General features: G+C 42.6%; 1 protein-coding gene across 1 annotated transcript in view; it reads right to left on the minus strand.

Annotated features, from left to right (window-relative positions):
* Window positions 1-12,524: 12,524 nt before the first annotated feature.
* Window positions 12,525-22,476, minus strand: part of F3 (coagulation factor III, tissue factor) — a 12,980-nt gene continuing 3,028 nt past the window's right edge. Inside the window, exons 3-6 of the mRNA XM_008833667.3 lie at window positions 18,501-18,691; window positions 16,193-16,371; window positions 15,152-15,311; window positions 12,525-13,435 (exon numbers count right to left, since the gene is read on the minus strand). Of these exons, the coding sequence (XP_008831889.1) occupies window positions 13,305-13,435; window positions 15,152-15,311; window positions 16,193-16,371; window positions 18,501-18,691 (661 nt within the window). The 3' untranslated portion in view covers window positions 12,525-13,304. The remainder of the gene's footprint in view (window positions 13,436-15,151; window positions 15,312-16,192; window positions 16,372-18,500; window positions 18,692-22,476) is intronic.

Below are 22,476 nucleotides of genomic sequence, written 5' to 3' on the forward strand. Positions count from 1 at the left end.
AAAAAATAAATAACCCAGTCTAAAAAAGAAAAAAAAAAAAGAAATGAAAAAGAATGAAGAAAGAAGAAGGCCTATGAGACTTATGTAAAGCACAACTGAGCCAACTTTTTGCATTATGAGTGTTCAGAAGGAGAAGAAAAGAGGAAAGGCATAGAAAACCTACTCAACAAAACAATTTCAAATATTTCAAAATCTTTGGAAAGATGTGAATATCTAGGTCCAGAAAGCTTGGAACTCTCATAGAGTCTACCAAGAAAGAACTTCTCTGGGAATATCATCGCCGGTCAAAAAAATGAAACAGCCAGGTATGGTGGCACATACCTTAAATCCCAACTGTCAGGAGGCAGAGACAGGCAGATCTCCATGAGATCAAGGCCAGGCTGGTCTACATAGTGAGTTCCAGGCCAGCAGGGGCTACAGGCTGAATGCCCGTTTCCCTACATCCTCTTCACTATTGGTTATTATTTGTTTTTGGCTCTTAGCCATTCTGACTGGGGTAAGATGAAACCTCAAAGTAGTTGGTTTGCATTTCCCTGGTGTCTAAAGATATTGAACATTTCAAAAAAATACTTCTCAGCTACTTGTATTTTGTTTTTTTTTTACTTAAATATTTATTTTGAGACAGAGTCCACCTGTAGCCTCAGCCAGCCTGATACTTGCTATGAAGTCCAGGCTGGCCTTGATCTCCCAGAAATCTGCCTGCCTCTGCCTCCTGAGTGCTGGGATTAAAGACGTGTCACCACACCTGGCTGTGTTTCATCTTTTGAGAACTCCTTGTTTAGTTCCTTGCCCCAATTTTTAATTGGGTTGCTTTTTTTTTTATGTTTAGTTTTTCCAGCTCTTTGTATATTGTCAGTACTAATCCTCTGTCAGATGTATAGCTGGTAAGGATTTTTTTTCCCCATTCTGTAGGTTTCCTCTTCATTCAAATGATGGTGTCCTTTGCTGTACAGAAGCTCTTCAGTTTCATAAGGTCCCATTTGTCAGTTGTTGGACTTCATGCCTGTGCTGTAGGAGCCCTGTCCAGAACGTCCTTCTCTGTGCCTATAAATTCCAGTGTATTCTTTACTTTCTCCTCTGTCAGATACAGAGTATCACATCTTATGTTGAGGTCCTTGATCCATTTTGCATTGTTTTGTACAGAGGGTGGGGTAGGAATTTAGTTTCATTCTTCTCCATAAAGCTGTCCATTTTGACCACCATTTGTTGAACATGCTGTGTCAATTCTACTGCACTGATCAATGTGTCTGCTTTTATGCCAGTACCATGCTGTTTGTATCACTGTAGCTCTGTACTATAATTTGAGATCAAGGATGGTAATGCTTCCAGCAGTTCTTTTATTGTTTGGGATTGTTTTGATTATTCTGGTTTTTTTGTTTTTCCATATGAAATTTGAGGTTATTTTTTCAATTTCTCTGAAGAATTGTGTTGGAGTTATAATGGCTATTGCATTGAATTTGTGGACTACTTTTGTTAGGATGGCCATTTTCACAATATTTATCCTACTTATTCATGAGCATGGGAAATCTTTCCATCTTCTAGTATCTTCTTCAGTTTCTTTCTTCAGTGTCTTAAAATTTTTATTATACAGATATTTTGCGTCCCTGGTTCGATTTATTCCAAGGTGGTTTTTGATGCTACAGTGAATGGGATTCTGCCCCACCTCCCGTTTCTTTCTCTGTATGTTTATTCGTGGTGTATAGGAAGGCTGCTGATTTTTCTGTGTTAATTTTGTATCCTGCTACTTTCTGAATGTGTTTATCAGCTCTAGGAGTTGTCTGGTCTTTAGGGTCTTTTATGTATAGTGTCATATCGTCTGCAAATAGAGACACTTTGATGTCTTCCTTTCCAGTTTGTATCTCCTTTATCTCTTTCACTTGTCTTACTGCTGAAGCTAATACTTCAAGCACAGTACCGAACAGGAATGGAGAGTGGGCACCCTTGTCTTTATTCCTGTTTATATTGTAAATGTTTTGAGTTTTGCTGGCAGGCTATTTAGAGTCTCCCTTAAAGCTCCCTCACCCAGCAGTAATCAGCTCCCAATAGTTCTTTGGCTAAGATCCATTTCCCCAGTTCTACACAAGATTTTTGTCTGCTTGAGTTGGCATGGGTCCTGTGCATGCTGACACCATTGCTGTAGGTTCATATGAGAAAGGTCCAAGGAGCCTGTAAGATTCTCTTTCTATACAGTTATGTACCTCCTCCCCTGGAAAATCTTTGTGATGTGGTCTTGTATTCAGTTTGCAAGTACTTTATTGAGAATTTTTACATCTATGTTCATTAGAGAGATTGGCCTATAATTTTCTTTTTTGTTAGATCTTTGCCTGGTTTGGGCATAAAGGTAAAAGAATTTGGAAGTGTTCCTTCCTTTTCTATTTTATGGAACAATCTGAAGAGCATTGATATTCATTCTTCGAAGGTCGCTATATCCATCTGGTCCTGGGCTTTTTTAGTCAGGAGATTTTTTTTGATTACTACTTCTATCATTGGTTGTTCTGGGTCTATTTAAATTGTTTACCTTATCTTGGTTTAATTTTGGTGGGTCTAGAAATTTATCCATCTCTTTTAGATTTTCCAGTTGAGTATAGTTTTTTAAAGTACTTTCTTACGATTCTTGGTTGTAATGTTTCCCTTTTTGTTTCTGGTTCTATTGATTTGCGTCCTCTCCTCATTAACTTGACTAGAGGTTTGTGGATCTTGTTAATCTTTTGAGGGACCATCTCTTCATCTCACTGACCCTTCGTGTTTCCGTTTCTGTTTGACTCATTTCAGCCCTGGTTTTGGTTCTCTCATCTCATCCGCTCTTTTTGTATATTGTTCTTGTTTGTCTAAGGACTTCAGGTGCATTGCTAAGTTGTTCTATGAGATGGCTCTTAGTTTTTGATATCGGCACTCAGTGCTCTAAACTCTCCTCTTAGGGCCTTCACTGTGCCCCATGGATTTTAATATGTTGCGTTTTCATTTCATTCGGTTCTAGGAATTTTAAATTTTCTTTCTTGATTTCTTCTTGACTCAATTTTCACTCAGCAGTATATTTTTTAATTCCATGAATTTGCCTATTTCCCTCATTTCTATTGTTGATAATGTCCAGCTTCTGTGAGCAGATGAGATGCAAGATGTTACTTCAGTTTCTTAAATTTGTTGAGACTTGCTTTGTGTTGAAATATGCAATCAATTTTGGAGATAGTTCCATGAACTGCTAAGAAGAAAGTACATTCTTTTGTATCTGGGTAGAATGTTCTATAAATTAGGTCCACTTGATTTATGATGTTAACTCCAACGTTTCTCTATTTTTTGTATGGATGACCTGTCTATTGGTGACAGTAGAGTGATGAAGTCACCAACTATCACTATGTTAGAGTCAATTTGTGATTTTAGATCCAAGGGTATTTCTTTTATGAAATTGGGTACCCCCATGATTGGTGCTTGTATGTTTAGGATTGTAATAACATCTTGGTGGATGTTTTTCTTTAATGATTATGAAGGGTCCTTTCCTATCTCTTCTGACCGGTTTTTGTCAGATACCAAAATAGCCGCACCGGCTTCTTAGTTTCATTTGCTTGGAGTGTCCTTGTGTGGTCTTGGGAAGGAAAGGACAAATGTGTTTTTATTTTTACCTGGAAGTACATGAAGTCTTTGAAGTTCCTGTAGTCATATTTCCTCACAAATTATTGCTTATTTTAATTTTTAAATTTATTTTTATTTTATGTGTATGAGTGTTATGCCTGCATGTATTTAAGTGCACCCATGTTTTGCAATGCCCAGAGAAGTCAGAAGAGGGCTCTCAGATCCCACTGAGTTTATAGATAGTTGTTAGCTCCCATGTGGGTGCTTGGCTTCAAAACTGTGTCCCTGTAGGAGTAGCCAGTGCTTTTAACCACTGAGCCATTTTTCCAGCCTTCTTACTGCTTATTATAACATTAGCTTTAAGAAAACTCAAAATAATGGGCTATGATTCTGGAATGTTCTTTAGTGCATCATATTTCATGATTGTGTAGACCAGACTTGGGGTGTTTTTTTAGTTTCTTAGAATGGAACAGCATGCTCTATGATATGATTTGGTTATTATGATTGTCTTGAAATTTCTAAAAACTGAACATTCCTAAAAATTATAGTCAATAAAATGTTTTTTTCTCCATGGGGCTTGACAGATGGCTCAGTGGTTAAGAGCATTGGCTGCTGCTCTTGCAGAGGACCCGGGTTCAATTCCTAACACCCACATAGCAGTTAACAATCATCTATAACTTCAGTTCCTGGGGGATCCTATGCCCTCTTCTGACCTCTGTGGGCATTGCATACATGGGGTGCACTTAGATACATACAGGCAGAACACTCATACACATAAAATAAATAATTTTTTTTGAGACAGGGTCTCCCTGTAGCCCCAGTTGACCTGGAACTCACTGTGTACACCAGGCTGGCCTCAGTCTCACAGAGATCTGCCTGCCTGTGCCTTCCAACTGCTGTGTTTAAAGGTGTGTGCCATCATGCCCAGCAAATAATTTAAAAAAATTTTTTTTTCTTTAGATTTGTTGTTTGTTGTTTGGGGTATATTAATTGCCCCCACTCCTTTTTTTTCCTGGAATCATTTATCCAGTGACTGACTATAAATGCCAAAGTAACACAAAAGCCCAAATTCAGTCAGATCCATTTACTTGTACGTTCCCTGTGCTCCAATTGCTGTATGGCTGCTTCAGGAAGAGGTATTCCTTCTTCCTGAAACACTTCCTTCACATGCTTTTATCTGGGGAACGCTGTTAGAAAACTCCCACAAGTCCAAGTTAAGTGGCTTGTGAACTCCTTCACTCTATCATAACATTTATATGCTATTGTAATGGTTTGTTTGATATTTTACCTTACAAATATGTAAGCTCTACAAGAACTGAGATTATACCTGTCTTTTTTTTTTTTTTTTTTTTTTTTGGTCTTTTTGAGACAGGGTCTCCCTGTGCCCCAGCTGTCCTGGAACTCACTATGTAGACCAGGCTGGCCTTGAACATACAGAGATCCACCTGCCTCTGCCTGCTGGGATTAAAGGCATGCGCCACCACTCCCAGCCTGTATACCTGTCATTTTTTAATAAAGTCAATGCTGTCTGTCACACAGTAGAGGTTAGTATTAGAATAGTGAATAAATGAATGAATTAAAATGCATAAGCATTTTTGCCCAGGAGATCACAGTCTAGGAAAGGGGTCCAATAGTAGGATTTGGAAGAGCACCGTAAGGACATGGGAAGGACTTGGGAATACAGCAGAGGAAAGCTCCCAGGTGAGACCGGTAACAGACAGATCTAACCAACGGTTAGACAGAAGCTGGGCACATGAACCACTGGAGTTGGAGCAGGAAAACTTGGCATCCATTCAGAGCTGTGGGTTAAAGCAGAGGTCCTCCAAGTGGCATCTGGAAAAGTTCACTGGCGATCTGGTCACAGCCCTGCTTTTTCTTTTGGGGTGCGTGAACAACTTGCTGATTTTTTTGTTGCTGTTGCTGTTATTTAATATTTTATTATTTTTATGTGTATGAGTGTACTGTCTGCATGTGTGTAAGTGCACCCATGCTGTGCAAGGCCCATGGAGGTCAGAGGAGGGTGTCGGATCCCCTGGAACTGGAGTTAGAGACAGTTGTTAGCTGCCATGTGGGTGCTAGGAATTGAATCTGGGTCTTCTGCAAGAGCAATCAGTGCTCTTAACTGCTGAACCACCTCTTCAGTCCCTGATGTTTTAAGTTTAATAAATGGCATCTTCGAATCGAGTCTGCAGTTCTGCCCTCTTCCATCCCACTTCCCCGCCCACCTTTGTGAAGGACATCAGGAATAGTGAATTAAACAGTGAAGGAAGGCATAAAGAAGAATTTCCCCAACCTCCCTGTGCATGCAGAGCACCTGGAAAGTTCAGATTCTGGTTCAGTAGGTCTGACTGGGGTCCAAGAACTCCAACTTCCAACTACTTTTCAAATGATGCTAGACCATACTTTGTAGGTTCAGTGGGAAACCTCTAGCTATGGGCCCAAGAGCCCATTGCCATACAGAAATCCAGGGAAGATTGTGTTGTTCAGTCATTCTAGCTGCCCCTTCCCTTGTGGTTCTTCACAGTCATTCACAGGTGAAGCATTTGGGGTTTTTATAGGCTTTGGGTCATTTCATAATCTAGCCTGAATGTTGTGGGCAGCTGTCTACCCTTCTAGGGAAATGCAGGCAGCACCACCATCTTTGTGATCAAGGACACTGCTGTTAATCTAGCAAGGGAAAAGCAGTCTCTGCCCTGCTCAGGGTTCTCTTTCTCTGACCTGAGTATATGTTAGAGAAAACAAATAACTATACTAGAGCATAGGTTTTTGTTGGTGGTGCTATTTGACAATCAGGCTGGATAAAGATTGTCATGTCAGGAATTCTCAATGCTGTCTTAAGCCCCTGTTTTAGAACTTTATTACACATTCCTGTAATTCCCAAAATGGGGAGAGTGAGTTCAAATTTTAGAAGTTTATCACACGCTTTTTTGAAATTGTTTTTATGTATTTTATGTATATTGAATTTTTGTGTATTTCATACAAAACATCTCGAACAATCTTAATCATCTTTATACTCCTGTCCCCACCGACACCTCCCATTGCCCGCCCCCCCAATAGGAACCCATATACTCTGTTATCTCTGTTAAGGCCCACTGATCACACTCCTATAATCCCCAAATTGAAGATCATGAGTTTGAGACCAGCCTGGGCTATATGCAAGATCCTGTCTGAAATAAAAGGGCTGGGGAGATGGCGCAGCAGTTGAGAGCACTTGTTCTTCTAGAGGACCTGAGTTCAATTCCCAACAACCACATCAGACAGCTCGCAACTGCCTGTAACCTCAGGGGATCCAATACCTCTGGCCTCCATGGGCACCTGCACTCATGTACACATACCCACTCCCCAAATATACATAATTAAAAATAAAATAAAGTCCCTATACTTTAAGATGAACCATAATGCATTAGTTACTTTTCTGTTAACCGACCAAAGCAAGTTATAAAAGGAAGAGTGTCTTTGAGCTTATGGTTCCAAAGGGGCAAGAGTCCATGGTGGGGAGGCATGGCGGCAGAGATGGCTGGAGGAGGAGCGGAAGCTGAGCTCTCACATCTTCAAGCAGGCACAGGAAGCAAGAGAGTGACTTGAGATCCTGCAAGGCTTAAGAACTCCCAGTGATGTGCTTCCTCTAGCATGGCCACACCTTCTAAGACCTCCCAAAACAGTGCCACCAACTGGGGACAAAATGTCCAAATACTTGGAGGCCATGGGGGTGGGGCATTTTTCAAACCACCACACAGTTTCTAGTTTCACAGTTCCTGTATTTTCTTTTTAGTGGTTTTCATTTTCCCCAGAAAACAGTGATTTCTTAAATTTGTAATTATTATTATTAACACTTTTCTAGCATATAATCATAGAATTAAAAAGAGATAAGGTTTTTGTTTTTGTTTTTGTTTTTTTCTAGACATGGTCTCCCATAGCCCCAGCTATCCTGGAACTCACTATGTAGAACAGGCTGGCCTTGAGCTTGCAGAGACCCACCTGTCTCTGTCTCCTGAGTGCTGGGATTAAAGGCGTACCCCACCATCCCTGGAAAGTTTTTTTTTTTTTTAGCATTAAACATTTTAAAATTTATCATTGCATCTGTGGGCACATGTGTGGAGGTCAGAGGACAACTTTTGGGGAATAGGTTCCTTTTCACCTTTTACCACAGTTCCAAGGATGGAACTTGGGTCACCAGGCTTGTGTGGCTACTGCCTTTATCCACAGAGCCAAGAGATAAAGGTCTTCAGAACAGTTAGCTTGCTTGACAAAAACCAGATCTCCAGAGGTTTTTTTTTGTTTGTTTGGTTTGGTTTCATTTTTGTTGCTGTTTTGGTTTGTTTTACTGAGACAGTCTCCCTGTACCCCCAGCTGGCCTGGAACTCACTGTGTAGACCAGGCTGGCCTCAACTCACAGAAATCTGCCTTCCTCTGCCTCCCAAGTGATGGGATTAAAGGTGTGTACCATCATGCCTGGCAGGCGTCCAGTTTTTATTTAAGCTTTCCTGAAAGTTTCTGTTCAATAGGGACATCTGGAGCAGGAAGGGTAAGTAGGGCTGGTGGGAAGGCTGCCTGGCAGGGTAGGTTCACCAAAGTGGCTTGAAGCAGGGGAAGGGCAGAGGAGCAGGTGGCTTTTGCAACTGGGGTATATTTCAAAGATCTTGATGACCAACTTTACTAAGATTGGAAGAGGCACAGGAGAAGGGGGAGAAGTCAATGATTATACCAGTGTTTTGTCTTGAGCCGGTGGCAGTGTCATTTCTCGTAATGGGAATGATGGGAAGTGGGAGAAATTAAAGATTCTCTTTGAATGTATTGAGAGTAAGATCATTATTAGACATCAGGTTGAGGTGTTATGTAAGTAGTTGGATCTGCAGTGCAGCTCTGAAGGTTGACAAGCTGGGGCTACAATACATATGTAGAAGCCATCCCCATATAGCCTATGAGCTATGTAACAGGCATGGTCACCAGAGTTCTCTTGGGTCCATTGCTCCTGACACTATTAGACAAACCACATAACACATCTTTATCTGAATTTTTCATAGTATATATCCAAGGAAGGAGGAATAGAGTAACTTACAAAGGTGAACATCCGGCACCACCCTCACCCCCCACCCCCGCTCTGTGGCTCAGCAGACTGCTGTTCCAGATCGTTTCCACACCCGCCCACAGTCTCCGTTAGCTTTCACCCATGCCTGGTGGGCCCACAGTCTTGCCCCAGGTCAGTAATGCCTCCCTCATGTCCACACAGGCCAGACACCCGGGCCATTTTTTTCCTATGGAGCAGCTTCTGTCCAAGATGGCCCTCAACGCGCCCCCCTCCACCGCTACCTCTCCACGGCTAATTCTCTGCAGCAGACCCCGCCCCTGGGAGGAGTAAGTGCCCCTAGGGACACAAATGGCCTCGGACGTAGAGCCCTGAGCAACTGCTGATGGCGCAAGAGTTTAAACATAAGGCAGCTCAACATTTACAAGCTGAAAAGCAGAGGATGGTGTCCAAGGAGTACGAAGAGGGAGAAATCCAAATTGCGCTTTGATAAAGTCAAAGAAAGCCCCACCCCCCTCTTTTTTAAGACAAGGTCTCACTATATAGCCCTGGCTGACCTTGAACTCACAGAGATCCACCTGCCTCCTGAGTGCTGTGAAAGGCATGAGCCACCATGCCTGGCAGAAAGATGTAAAAAAATTATTATTTTTATTTTATGTGTATGAGTATATTGCCTGCATGTATGTAAGTGCATCCATGTCATGCAGTACCTGCAGAGGCCAGAACAGGATGTCAGATCTCCTGGAACTGGAGTTGCAGACAGTTGTTAGTCACCATGTGAGTGCTTGGAATCAAACCTGAGTCCTGGAAGAAGAGCCAGTGCTCTTAACCACTGAGCCATCTCTCCAACCCCCAGAAAGATTGTTTTGTAAGAGAGAAAATAGTACAATATATTTGTATTCTGATAGGAATCACCAAATAAGGGAGAAACATTCTGCTAGGAAAATTATTTTAGGGGCAAAGTCTTTGGTAGTTGAGAACTCAAGAAAATAGAATTTATACTAGGTGTTTTCTACATCTTAAATGCTCATTTCGGGTGCCTTTTCCTTTATGCTAAGCCTCTGTATCAATGTTTATACAGCATTAGCTTGGATGCTTTTCACCACAAGTAACAGAAAGTCTGACTCCAACTTGCTTAAATAATCAGTTGATCTTAGCACTCAGGAGACAGAGGTAGGTAGATCTCTGTGAGATCAAGGCCAGCCTGGTCTACATAGTGACCAGGAGCTAACAGGAGACCCTGTCTAAATAATAATAATAAGTTATGTCCAGTGAAAAGTCCATGGTGGGACTTCTGGTATGGCTTGGTCAAGCAGGTTGGTGTTGTCACCAGAGACTTAGCTTATTTCTATCACTGTGTGGCTCTCCAGAAGGTCGGCTCCTTTTAAGGATGTCTCAGGGCTTGGTCTTAAGATGATTAGTGGCAGCTCCTAGGGCCACATAACTTCACCAAGAAAGAGAACAAACAGCTGGTCATGGTGGTACACACCTCTAATCATAGCACTTGGGGGCAGAGGCAGGTAGACCCCTGTGAGTTTAAGGTCAGCCTGGTCTAGGTAACAAATTGCAGGCCAGCCAGGGCTACACAGTGAGACCCTTTTTAAAAGAGACAGACAGAGAAAGAATGAGACAGAGACAGAAAGACAGAGACAGGGAAAGAGAAAGGCATCTAACCCTTCTCAGAAAAGCCTTCTTAGGCTTGACGACTTCGTGAGCCTACCCCTAGATGAATTCCTGTCTCCAGGGAGAACTGTGATGCAAAACCAGGAGCACCTGAATCCCCAACTAAGACAAAAAGCTGATGGGAAAGGTAGCCCAGTGTCCAGTAAAAGGAGCTGAATGAAAGTCAACAGGTGGAGGATAGCATGCTAAATACACATGTCCTGGAACAAGCAAAAAGTGCATTTGGAAATGAGTTTATATACTGTTTGTTAGAGCAGATTATTGTGTCTTTTGTTTATTTAATAGGCAGGGAGTTGGGTATAGGACATAAGCTGTAACCAAAATGTCTGTGGATTTCACTGGTTTTAGTCTCTTACATGCATGCCAAACTTAGTCATTAAAGATGGAAAAAATTCCCATTGAAAGAATTCAAGTTCTGTTTTCTAGCAATAAGCTTGATGCGTTACAGGTAAGTAATGAAGTTTTTAGCCCTCTAGAGGGCAGAAGTTTCTGGTGTCAGTGTGGTTTCAGGCCAAGAAGCCCTTAACTGTGTTGATTTAGCAGCTGCTGCTTAGTGTCACTGATAAGGAGAGGTGTGGCCATGTTCACAGCCTGGAACCTTCTGATCCTTGCAGTAACTACATCATCAGGTTTCTCATGAATTCCCACTCCTGTGAACAGCTAGGCACCTCATTCGTACCCAGACCTACTTTCAGTCTGCTAAAATTTTCTTTGGTGGGATAATTCAAATTCCTTAGATTATGAAGCTAGGGAATTACATAATGCCATAATTATTCCTGGCAGGGAAAGGCTGGGTCAGACCCAGCTCCTGTAGCTTGCTATGCCCTTCACCTGGTACATAAGCTCTTTGTCTTCGGCAGCCCCATGTGAGCAGGAACTCAAGATTAGGGCTCAGGCACCCTTCTCTGAGAATGGGAACCTATTCCTGGCTTCTCTCTTTGGCAGACTCTGCCACACATGCATCCCCTTTTGTGGTAACCAAAGCTGCGTGGATGCCAGAAGGTTCAGCCTCTCCACTGTGACAGACTGTTTTATTATTGATACGACAAACAAGCCTACCAGTTAAAAAGATCAATTAAATCGGTCTCTTTCCCTTTATTTCTCCCAAATGGCTTTTTAAGATTATTATCACAGATGTGCGCCACCCACCATGCTCAGCGTTATGCAATGTTCGGGATGAACCCAGGGCGTCACGCGTGATCGACAATACTATCAACTGAACCCATTCTTCCTTAGGATGCACTGCCACATCCAACATTTCATGTTTAGAGTTTTACTGTCAGTGCTTAGAGTTCTTTGCTGCAAAGGAACAAACTAGATAGAAAGCCTAACTGCTGGAGAGTGAACTGAGTCCTTGCTCATTTTAATGCTTGCCTGGTGTCTTCCTGGGACCACTTCCAGGGACAGGTGCTATCTGGACAGCTTTCCTACATGACAACTGTCCAGCCTTCCACAGCTGGAAGCCAGAGCAGACTCACGGTTCACCAAGGTACCAAGAATGTCACCTTCATCCTGTTAGAATCTTCTTTCTGTGCAGGTGAAGGCTGTTCGGCTGCATCTGGAAAACTCAGTTTCTCCATCCTAATAATTACTAAGTCAACTCAGTATGACTAAGTCACTGTGTCAGGTTGCCCCAAATGAGGTGCAACCCAAGACTGAGATTCACCCATGCCCACAGAACTCAGTCTAGAGCCCTCATTTTACCCATCTCACCTTTTTATTCTTTTGTCTTATTTTCATCATAATAATCCAAAGCAATTTTCTCCCTTTCTCTTCTGTCCTTCATCGACAACTCAAGTGAGCGCCCACATGGAGAAATTTCTCCGAGTCTGCATGAGATTGCAGTGTTTTTCCCCCATGCTCTGGGACTTGTGTCCCTCCCAGTAGACCGAGGGGTGTCAGTTTTGGTCACATGACTTCCTTAGGCACCTGAACAGAAGTGACATGGGCCAGTATGGAGCCGAAGTTTTAAGAAGTGGCTTGAATCTTGAAGCTGCGGCTGCCTGTTTCCACCAGTTTTTGTGTCCATCTCAGCCCTGATCCAAATAGAGAATTCTGTTTCGTTTGGGTCTTACAATGAGAAGATATTGGGCAGAACCGCAGCCACCAATTGTTACCAAAATGTAGCGTAAGTGAAACATAAAGACAGGTTATTAGATGAGTTATTAAAGTGAGAGTTTTAGGATCATGTGTTATTGCAGCAAAGTCAACTAATGAAATTGAGAAATGGAAGATACAAATACAATAGTCTCAATTCCCAATCACCTTTATTTATATAAAAGTATATTTAATAAATTATCTCAATATATACAAATAAAACCTATATAAATAGAAAATCCCATATACAAAACCTTTAACATTATATAAATATATACAACATTAACCACAGACACTTTTAAGTACCCTAAATCATAAATTCCATGTAGTTTCTTTGTATAGTAGTCTTATAAAAATAGTTAGCTGTCAAATGTTTAATCCCTACCAATGTCAGTTAAAGTGCTAAACTGTATGTCAGGAAGGTGCTTCCAACAGAAATATCCTGCATTTACATACATTCATATAAAAATTTACCAGTCGCTTCCATGAGTACCTTGGGGTGGGGGGGAACTAAACGCCTCGCTAGAGAAGCACAGCTGTTAGAAGAGTCTACCCGATTTCCATTTTACTCTTCCATAGGCTGGGAAGCCCCTTCTCAAAGACTCTCCAAAATCCACCCAGGATATATGAAGGCATCTATCTATCTGTTCATTGTTTTGCTTGGATGACCTAGTGTTGTCTTGAGTATAGAACATGCAATCTAAAGCACTTGTGCAAAAGGTGCTGTAGTGTTAAGTACCATTCATTACATTCCAAAGTGACAAATGCTGTTGTCAGAATCAGAGTGCTCGCTGGAGTAACTGGTCACGTGAGGAGCCTTTCTGAACCAGGGTCTTCATGCTGTGTTTCCACATCCTCTATTCTCTTCAGAGGTCTTGGTCACAGTGCTGTGCAGCAAGTGCAGTAGTTAGCAGCTCTGACGTTGCTTTCTTTAAACCCCATGCAGCGGGGCATTCTTCCCATTCCGTCCTCTACCCTTTCTGCGATTGTACAGAGATAGGGACAGGATGATGATGAAGATGATGGCCACAAATACCACTGCTCCCACGATGAAGAACGTTTCTGAAAAAATCAAATGTACTGAGTTAACTTGGAGGCTTAAATACCATTTACCAGTGGGCATGACCCCAAATCACACCATCCTCTTTTCCTGAAAATTGAAATTTTTCTTCTTCCTTTTCTACCATTAGAATGTCAGACCCCAGATATCTTAGAGGAGTTAACAATGGCTAAAGCATTAAATGGGCTGCTCAATGTTTCCAGTCTAGAGAAGACTCAAGGGCGTTAGATGATGTAAGAACAGGTGTCAGAAATGTGGCCAAAAGTGACCCCCGAGTTTGGATGTGGAGATTACAGAAGATGAATGGGTGGGGGGCAAAGAGGCAGAGCCAAAGGTAATGAAGATGCAGGTAATGAAGAGGTAGTAACTGGCTGGCACAGTGGGGAGGCTTCCTGGAGGCGGCCTTGGAAAGACCTCAGTGGACCTATTTTGATGGCAAAGAGGCAAAGAAGCAGAGACCTGGCTTTGTGCAAAAACACAGGCACAATTAGAGCAGGCTTATGAAAAGGGAATTTGAAGGTTTGTGGGTAGCTGGCCCAGAGGGGTGTGGGACCCAAGGGAATCTTCTGTCAGTGGCAGTAATAGGACAGAATACTTGAAAATATTCTTGCATTTTAAGTTAATTTTTTAGATTAGCACATATAAAGTAATGGGTTTAATTATATCATTTTCATTCACATGCCTTTAGACTTGGTTCTCATTCATCCCTCGTGTCGCCTTGCCCTTCTCCATCTGGTTCCTTCCCCTAGATAATCCTCAGCTGCTTTCCTATCACATCTGCTCCATTATCCTTCCCCCTTAGCAGTCTTCCTCCTGTCTCATGCATGATCTTTCTCATTTTATGACCTACACACACACACACACACACACACACACACACACAATTTTAAATCTAGATTCCATGTGTAAGAGAAAAATGTGGTAGTTATCTTTCAGAGTCTGATTCACTTTGCTTAACACAATGACAACTTTAACAGGGCGCTAGCTCACGGATAGTATCTATCCTCTGACTTTTTTCTTCCCAGAAAGCATTCAGAGCCCTTTCCCTGTGAGGCCTGGAGCCTCAGGACATTCACAGGCTTCCAGCCTCAGGCGCACATCTATACTCTCAGAGTGTATGGCTCAGCCCCCAGTGTGTGCAGACGTGCACACACATAGCCACGGTAGCACTAGCTCACAATGGGGGCACTGAAATGGCTGCCATGCCCAGAAACCTGCTGCTCCACAAACCACTACCCCAGATCAGAACGTCAGTAGGAAAGATAGGCAGAGAACCCTGTGACCTGATGCTAAGGCCTAACTTTAATCTGCCCACCCACTGCCCTACTGAATGTGGCCCTGGCCAATGCCCAGGGAAGTGCATGCTTATACAAGAGAACCACATGGAGGCTTTTTTTAAATTCCTCATCTCTGAAGAGAATCATAAAAGAAACCTTAAAACACCCAAGGCAGTTTCTCCCTGAATATTTTTGTTTGTTTGTTTGTTTGTTTGTTTTGTCAGGGTCTCCCTAGTCCCAGCCCACCTGCAAGTCACTATGTGGACCAAGCTAGCCTTCATCTTACAGAGATCCACCTGCCTCTGCCTCCCGAGGGCTGGGATTAAAGACATGCCACCACGCTTGGCGTTCTTCCTGAATATTTGAATCAAAGAGGTCCCTGCTGGCTCTGACATGGAGGCAGCTAAGCCTCCCTGGCCACAGGCAGCTAAAGCCACTCACCTCTGAATACACCTTGCCCTTGAGTCATGCACTCAGTAGCACTTTGTGGACTCCTCTGGTTCTCATTCCGAGAGGGAATCAGGGCTTCAACACTGAAACAGTAGTAGTCTCCTTTATCCACATCAACCAAAAACTCATCAGTGTTTGTCTTGGCTGTTTTCTGTGAAAAGATAAAGAGTTCTTGTTTTTTGTTTTGTTTGGGGTTTTGTGTTTGGTTAGTTGGTTGGTTGGTTGGTTGGTTGGTTGGTTGGTTGGTTTTGAGACAGGATCTCCCTGTAGCCACAGCTGGCCTCAATCTCAGATCCACATACTTCTGTCTCCTGAGTGCTGGAATTAAAAGCATGTGCTACCACATCCAGCTAAAATAAAGAGTTCTTAATTCACCTAGACTCAGATTGAATTCTTTCCCCTTATTAAGTCACCATGGAAGTCAAAACCTGAGTTCTAAGCAAAGTCTATTTGGACATCATTGGCGTATGATGGATTAGAAATGATTTAACTAATCAGTAACCCCTGATTGATAAGGATACCTTTTACCAAGATTGAAAAGATCCAATTTAGGCACATGCAACTATGTTCAGCCCTTTTTTTTAATTCTCTCTAGGAAAACAAAGATGGAATCACTGAAGGAAGCAAATTTAGGGGCTGGGGATAAAGCTCAGTGGTGGAGTATTTGCCTAATATGTGCAAGGCCTTGGATAACAATCCCAGTATCACACATACACAAATGAATTAACTAATAAAAAGCCAGTTCTGTCTCTGGGATCCTCCACAGAGGAATAAATATGAGATATGAGAGAGGACAAGACACTTAAAGAGATAATCTGTCCCAGCCCATTGGCTGAGAAACCCCAGTCTCTGAAGGGACCCGTCTAATGCCACCAGACAGACAGCTCGGAAGTCACAGGTGGAACCAGGATCTTCTGTCCACACCACCCTGTCAAACACCTCTGTTGCTCTATATTTTTATTGGGGAAGAAGTGGACTTTAGAGTCAAGGATCTGTAAAACAAGCCATAAAAATAAATGAAAAATCTCTCACCTTTCCTGTACTTGTGGCTCTCCAATAATGGAGTATATAACTTAAGTCCTTGCCAAAAACTTCCCGCAGGCTTACGAATGTACCATTCCTTCTGATTGCTGTGGGTGAATTTTCGACTGTCACGTTCAGTATTGTCCCAACTCGTTCAAAACTCTGAATTCTTGGCTGTCCGAGTTTTGCTGAAATGGAAAAAATGAGCTTGGTTGGAACTTATGAATGAATACACAGAAAAGTTCACTTGGTTATCACAGTTAAAAATCCCTGCCCAGATCAGCGGTTAAGAGCACTGACTGCTCTTACAGAGGACCCGGGTTTGATTCCCAGCACCCACATGGCAGCTGTGAACTGTCCTTAACTCCAGTTCCAGGGGACTCCGGACCCCTCTTCTGACCTCTGCCGCATTGCACGACATGGGTGCACTCACTTACATGCAGGCAATACACTCATACACATAAAATAATAAATAAAATATTTTTTAAAAATGCCTGCCCAGAATCAGTTCCCAGGTAGCAGGAGCAGTGGTGGCCACAGAGCTGAGTCCTCTGGGGGAGATAATGAGAGCCGCTTTTATATTAGAAAAAGTAAAAGGGGGCAGCTTTTAATAATATACCTTAATAGATCTATTAATAGATTATCATCTTAACATAATTGGTAGAAACACGTTGTGGAATATTTTACATTTTTCAGTATTGAATATGTATTTCACCTTGGCAACATTAGCCATATTTTAACTGTTTGGTGGCCACATATGGTTAAATGGCAACTATCTGAACAATGCAGTGTACAGGATTCCTTATTATTTATTTATTTATTTATTTATTTATTTATTCATTTGTCTTTTTGAAGCAGGGTCTCCCTGTAGCCCCAGCTGTCCTGGAACTCACTATGTAGACCAGGCTGGCCTTGAACTCACAGAGATCCACCTGCCTCTGCCTCCCAAGTGCTGGAACTACAGGCGTGCGCCACCATGCCCAGGATTCCATATTTTAACTACAATAAATAAAGGGCTGGAAAGCCCAGGAAATGTCCTTGGTCAATCAACGAATCGGTTTTACCCTCTTGGGTTGTGTAGTACCTTTGATATCATCCACGCTTTGGCGGCATGGTGGTAAAGTAAGTCTCCACTCTACGTAAGTTACAGGACAAAAGTGAGTGAGAGAGAGAGAGAGAGAGTGTGTGTGTGTGTGTGTGTGTGTGTGTGTGTGTGTGTGTGTGTAGTATTTTCGATCTAGTACAACAAATGACTTGGACTGGATTACAGAAAGCTCATGACTATTAAGAGAAATAACAAATGTCACTGACTGGGAAAATGATCATCAGTGACTCTCCCATAACACCCTTGAAATATCTGCAGAGACACAGGTAAAAACACAAAGGAGTCTGAAGAGAGGGGCTCGTCAATGGGAACCCTGGGAAGGCAGCCACATTCATCAGGGCAACTGCACCCTCAGAGAAGACCAGCAGGAAAAGACTGGTCAGTTGTTCTTCACCGTCCCTTTACAGAGCAGGCAGTCAGAGGGACACAGACAGAAATACCATGACACGCATGACCCTCTCATTTTAATCAGCAGGCCTTGCAAGAGAAGCTGATTTCGGTCTTCTTAGTACGCTGTATGTGCTTACAAAATGTCTACTTACTTCTGAACTACAGTGATGCAAAAAAAAAAAAAAAAAAGAATTCTTACTTGGTACAAATTCTCTGCATTCCCTTATTCGATGCCAGGCTAGCACACTGGGTGTGGAGGAAAGCACTCCCACTTTAAAACACGGCACAGGGAAGCAGGAGGAGAGTTGGCAGGTGCTGGTGCATCATGGAATCAAATGAAACTCAGCTGGTTGAAGGGCAGCCAGCCTCATTATAGGCACAGGGGAGAGCGTGGGCTTCCCCACAGAGTCGTGCTTGTTTGGGGGAAATCCTAGATTTCTGGTCTGATGAGGGGATGGGACATTCAGGATGTGACATGTATCCTGACAGACTATCTGGGGAAATGCTACAGCCTCAGCCTTGGTGGATTTACACACACTCCCTCCAACTGGTTACTGATTGGGACTGAGGGCAGATTGGAGGAGAAAGTTACTAGATGACACAGTGGTCAACTCCCAAGCTCACACTCTGTGAACCTCCTGCCACATCTGCAGAGAGTGAGAGACTTATTTATAAAGATGATCTACATTACCTATATTTAAATATATATATATCTTTAAAAATATACATATATGGATATTATGGCCAGTAGGGGTCACAAGGCACAAGAATATTCAGAAGCTTAGAACAAGAATTGAAAGCACTACAAAACAAGCAACTTACTCTGCTTGTACGGTATAAACTCCGGGGAGTTCGTATAGGGTAGGTCGCCAGCAAAATGGGTGCCATTCAATGGGACAGATAGGACCTTTGCCACATAAGTCTGGTGCACGTCCTTCACAATCTCATCCGTGAGGTCACACTCGGTATCTGTTTTTGAGAAGCACTTACTTGTCCAGTCTTTTGACCCAGAGCTAAAGAAAGAATGGCGATAAAAACAAAATGGAATGTTAGAGTCTGTGCCCCACAGGACAGGTGGATTTCTGGCTGGGGTATTCTGTACTACAGACCGGCAGCCACAGCCAACCTTGAGGAGGCATTTCTCACACTGAGTGCTTGAGATATATGTGCAAGTTCACTCAGCAATGAGGCTGGTTCCTCCATTATTGAACACAGACAGCACTGGAGACAGGAGACTGGGTGACTCGCTTAAAAATCACACAGCTGGACTTGGAATTAGATGGTCATTGGCATCCTGGGTCTGGGCTCTGAAGTATGTTATTAAATATCACTCTTAAAATGGAGGTGCTTTGGAAGAAAGAGTAGTTTTTCATCCAAATTCAACTTATTACAGTCTGCTTGTTATGAATATTGCATTATTATCATACACTCTATATTGTGTGAATATTCAGCACTAATATCTATCAAATAATCTATTCCCTACATGATTATGTTCTGTTATGATCATCTAGTATGGTTTATTAGTCAACTCCCGGCTCTCCTAAATGCCGTGTATTATATGGGGCCCTTTGTACATGTTACTTCATTTGATCTAATCTCAGAAGAAGGTGCTGGATGTTTTTTTAAATGTATGTTGACATGGAAGGTCAGAGACACTAAATAGCTTTTCAAAGTCATACAGTAACCAGTGGTGGAACTGGGTCTGCTCGCCTCCTTGTACTATGTGCCAGCTATGACTACAAGATAAGCACACATCTCACCAAAGACTGTGCAATAACAACACAGGTAGAACCTAGCTAACAAAATCTGAGACTCATGGGTAAAAGACTGATCTTTCTTTTGTAAGATATCACAGAAGAGGAAATCATTTGAAGGCCTTCTACTGGACATGAAATTCTTCTAAAGGACCAAACACCCATCAGCCAAGTGCCACTGCACCTTGAGTCATGCATTACCAGAACATGGAATGCCAGGAGTCACAGTTCTGCCTTCTATATCATCCTACCAGATCTGACCATCACTCAAGATCAATGTCTAGCCCCATATCCTCCAGCCATCTCCTTTCCACCTTGCTCAACACCAATCTCTCCTTTGCTGGTCCCTACTATGTTGCCACTACAGCACTGAACACAGCGGCAGGCTCTCTTTTGATGGGAGTGGGGTGTGTGTGACTAGAGTACATGAAATCTTTAGCCTAAACTAACATTGAAATTGGAATATTTTGGCTTCTTTTTTCTGTAATGAGCATAGAGAGGCTATTTGGGTCCAGAATGACCAAAATGCACTTTGACTATATTTTTTCCATGTCAAAATGATCAAGAGCTTAATGATTCCTCTTTATTGCTATGGCAAAGAAGACGGTCAGTGGCTGGGCTCTGGGTAAGGTCATAATCTGAGGCATTGGATTCTACCCAGCTCACAGGCAGGACCATGCACTCTCTGGAAAAGCCTATACCACTCAGTCAACAGGTAATGAGAGGACAGTTTTCCAGTGAGGTCCTCTGAGTGTTATGAAGAGCACTAGTATTTTTAAAATCATCAAGGTTCCTCTGGGTTAGTGCAAACCCCAAAATTTGGAAACAAAATCCCTCTTGATTTATAAAGAGTTCCAAAAGAAAATAGATGGCCACTAATTTAATTACAACCTGTGTTCTGGAAGCTTTCTGAATTCAGCTTCAGAATTCAGCACAGCCTATGAACTGGATGGTACAGGTGACAGCTTGGTACTCAGGCTTGGGCCACTAATGCTTCCCAACCACCACTAGAACCTATTTTCAAAAGGGAAGATACTGCAGGAGCCCCACCAAGGTGCTTCAACACCACAGGGCTACCCTCTGTCCAGCACCGTACAGTAGAGTTTCAGCAGTAAGGACTGGGGTAGGGAAAAGTGTCCCCAGATTACTGAGGAAAAGCGATGTGCAAGGCTTTCACCTTTCCTCCCACCTTTGGGGCCTCAAACCAGACTGGCAGAGCCTCCTACAGAGGTGGCAGTGTGAGATGTATGAGACACCTCAGTTCCACTCACCACCAGGCGTGGTGGTGCACGCCTTCATAATCCCAGCACTGGGGAGGCAGAGGCAGGTGGATCGCTGAGTTCAAGGCCAGTCTGGTCTAGTGAGTTCCAGGCCAGCTGGGCTACAGGGAGAAGGAGGGAAGGAGGGAGGGAGGGAGACCTCCAAGAACCTAGAGCTAATAAAGGCTTAGGTTTAAAAAAAAAATCAGGTAAATCAAAAATATATTTCCACATGTTGCTCTAACATTAAGACAAATGTATTTAGAAAGTAAACATTCTCCCCCAAATCTGATTTTCACTATCTAGATGGGAAGTGTTTCCTAATGTAAACATCAGCTCTATATCAAAGAAATTAATTACTTTAATAATTCTCAACTAGTAGATTCTGAAGTGGCAAGGTTCTCTTTTGCTCTGTTTTGAGTCAGGGCCTTGCTATACAGCCTCTAGCTGCCCTTGAATTTATAATCCTCGAGTTTCATCCACCCAAGGATTACAGGTGTGTGCCACCATCATTAGATCAATGGAAAAATTAAAGGGAGGGTTCTGTGGATGGGAGCCAGGGCTTTGTACACAGTAGGCAAGAACTCTCCCACTGAGCTATATCCTCAGCCCTTGAATTGGCAAGTGTGACCATAATGGTAATTATTATCCCAGATTACAAAATTTTTTTATATATCTATGCGTATGTATGTATGTATGCATGCACACACACACACACACACACACACACACACACACACAGATTCTCTTCCCTATTGGTTTGGCAATAGTTGTCATGGAGCTCATTTTGAAAAACAAGAACTTTCATCTAAATGACCCACCTTGTACCTAGGAGTTGCAATGCCAGTACTAGAAAAGGCTTGGCAGAAGCTAAAACAGCAAAACAAAAAGACAAGACATCTTGTGTCTTTCCACCATTAGTATTAAAGTCACTTCCACAGCAGGTGTCCTCTGTTACTTAAGTTCTCTATATGTCTCTTAGAACATCCCAGAAACCAAAAGCTTGCCAAGAATATGATGATAGTGACCAAGGAAAGCATGTGGCACACCCTGGACATTCAGAATAAAGATGTTGGAGTACCTGTTCCTCAGAGCTGTCAGAAAAGAGGTTTGAATGAGCCAAACAGCCCTAGACGGCTAAGGATGTAGACAGTTCTGTAGTGTTATCCAAGTGGCTCAGTGAGTCAGGAATTTGGCCTTCTCCAAGATCATGTGTGCAACCAAATTTTGATTCACAGAGCTCATAGGTTAATGAATCAAACAGTGTTTCAGGGCAATGTATACACCGGAATTCCTCCTCTCCCTACACGTGTTGGGAGCAGCTCACAGTCTAGACAGCAACCAAGAAAGGACACCTGTGCTTATAGATTACCCACCGTTGATCCCAGCACACTCTTTTTGTGCCTGTTGAAGAGCGTTCAACTTCTATAGCCTCTATGCCACTTATGAATATTCCCATCATTTCCCAAAATAACATGTTATATCCATTTATTTTTGTTTGGTTGGTTTGTTTATTTTGATACCAGGTCCCCTATATTATGGGCTGGCCTGGAACTTACTATACGTGGCCGAGAATGGGCCTGAATTTCTAAACTTCCTGCCTCCACCTCCCCAATACCCTCATGTCCAGGTTATGCGGTGCTGGAAATGTAACCCGGGGCTTCAGCCATGCTAGCAAGCACTGTATGAACTGAACTGAACTACATCCGTAGCGTAGCTCCCAACATATCAGTTCAGAAATGGCCTCGATAGAATGGGACACCGGCCAGCAACTTGCCATGAAAA

The sequence above is a fragment of the Nannospalax galili genome, unplaced genomic scaffold (genome assembly GCF_000622305.1).
Source record: "Nannospalax galili isolate Female #2095 unplaced genomic scaffold, S.galili_v1.0 scaffold255, whole genome shotgun sequence".
NCBI lineage: Eukaryota > Metazoa > Chordata > Mammalia > Rodentia > Spalacidae > Nannospalax > Nannospalax galili.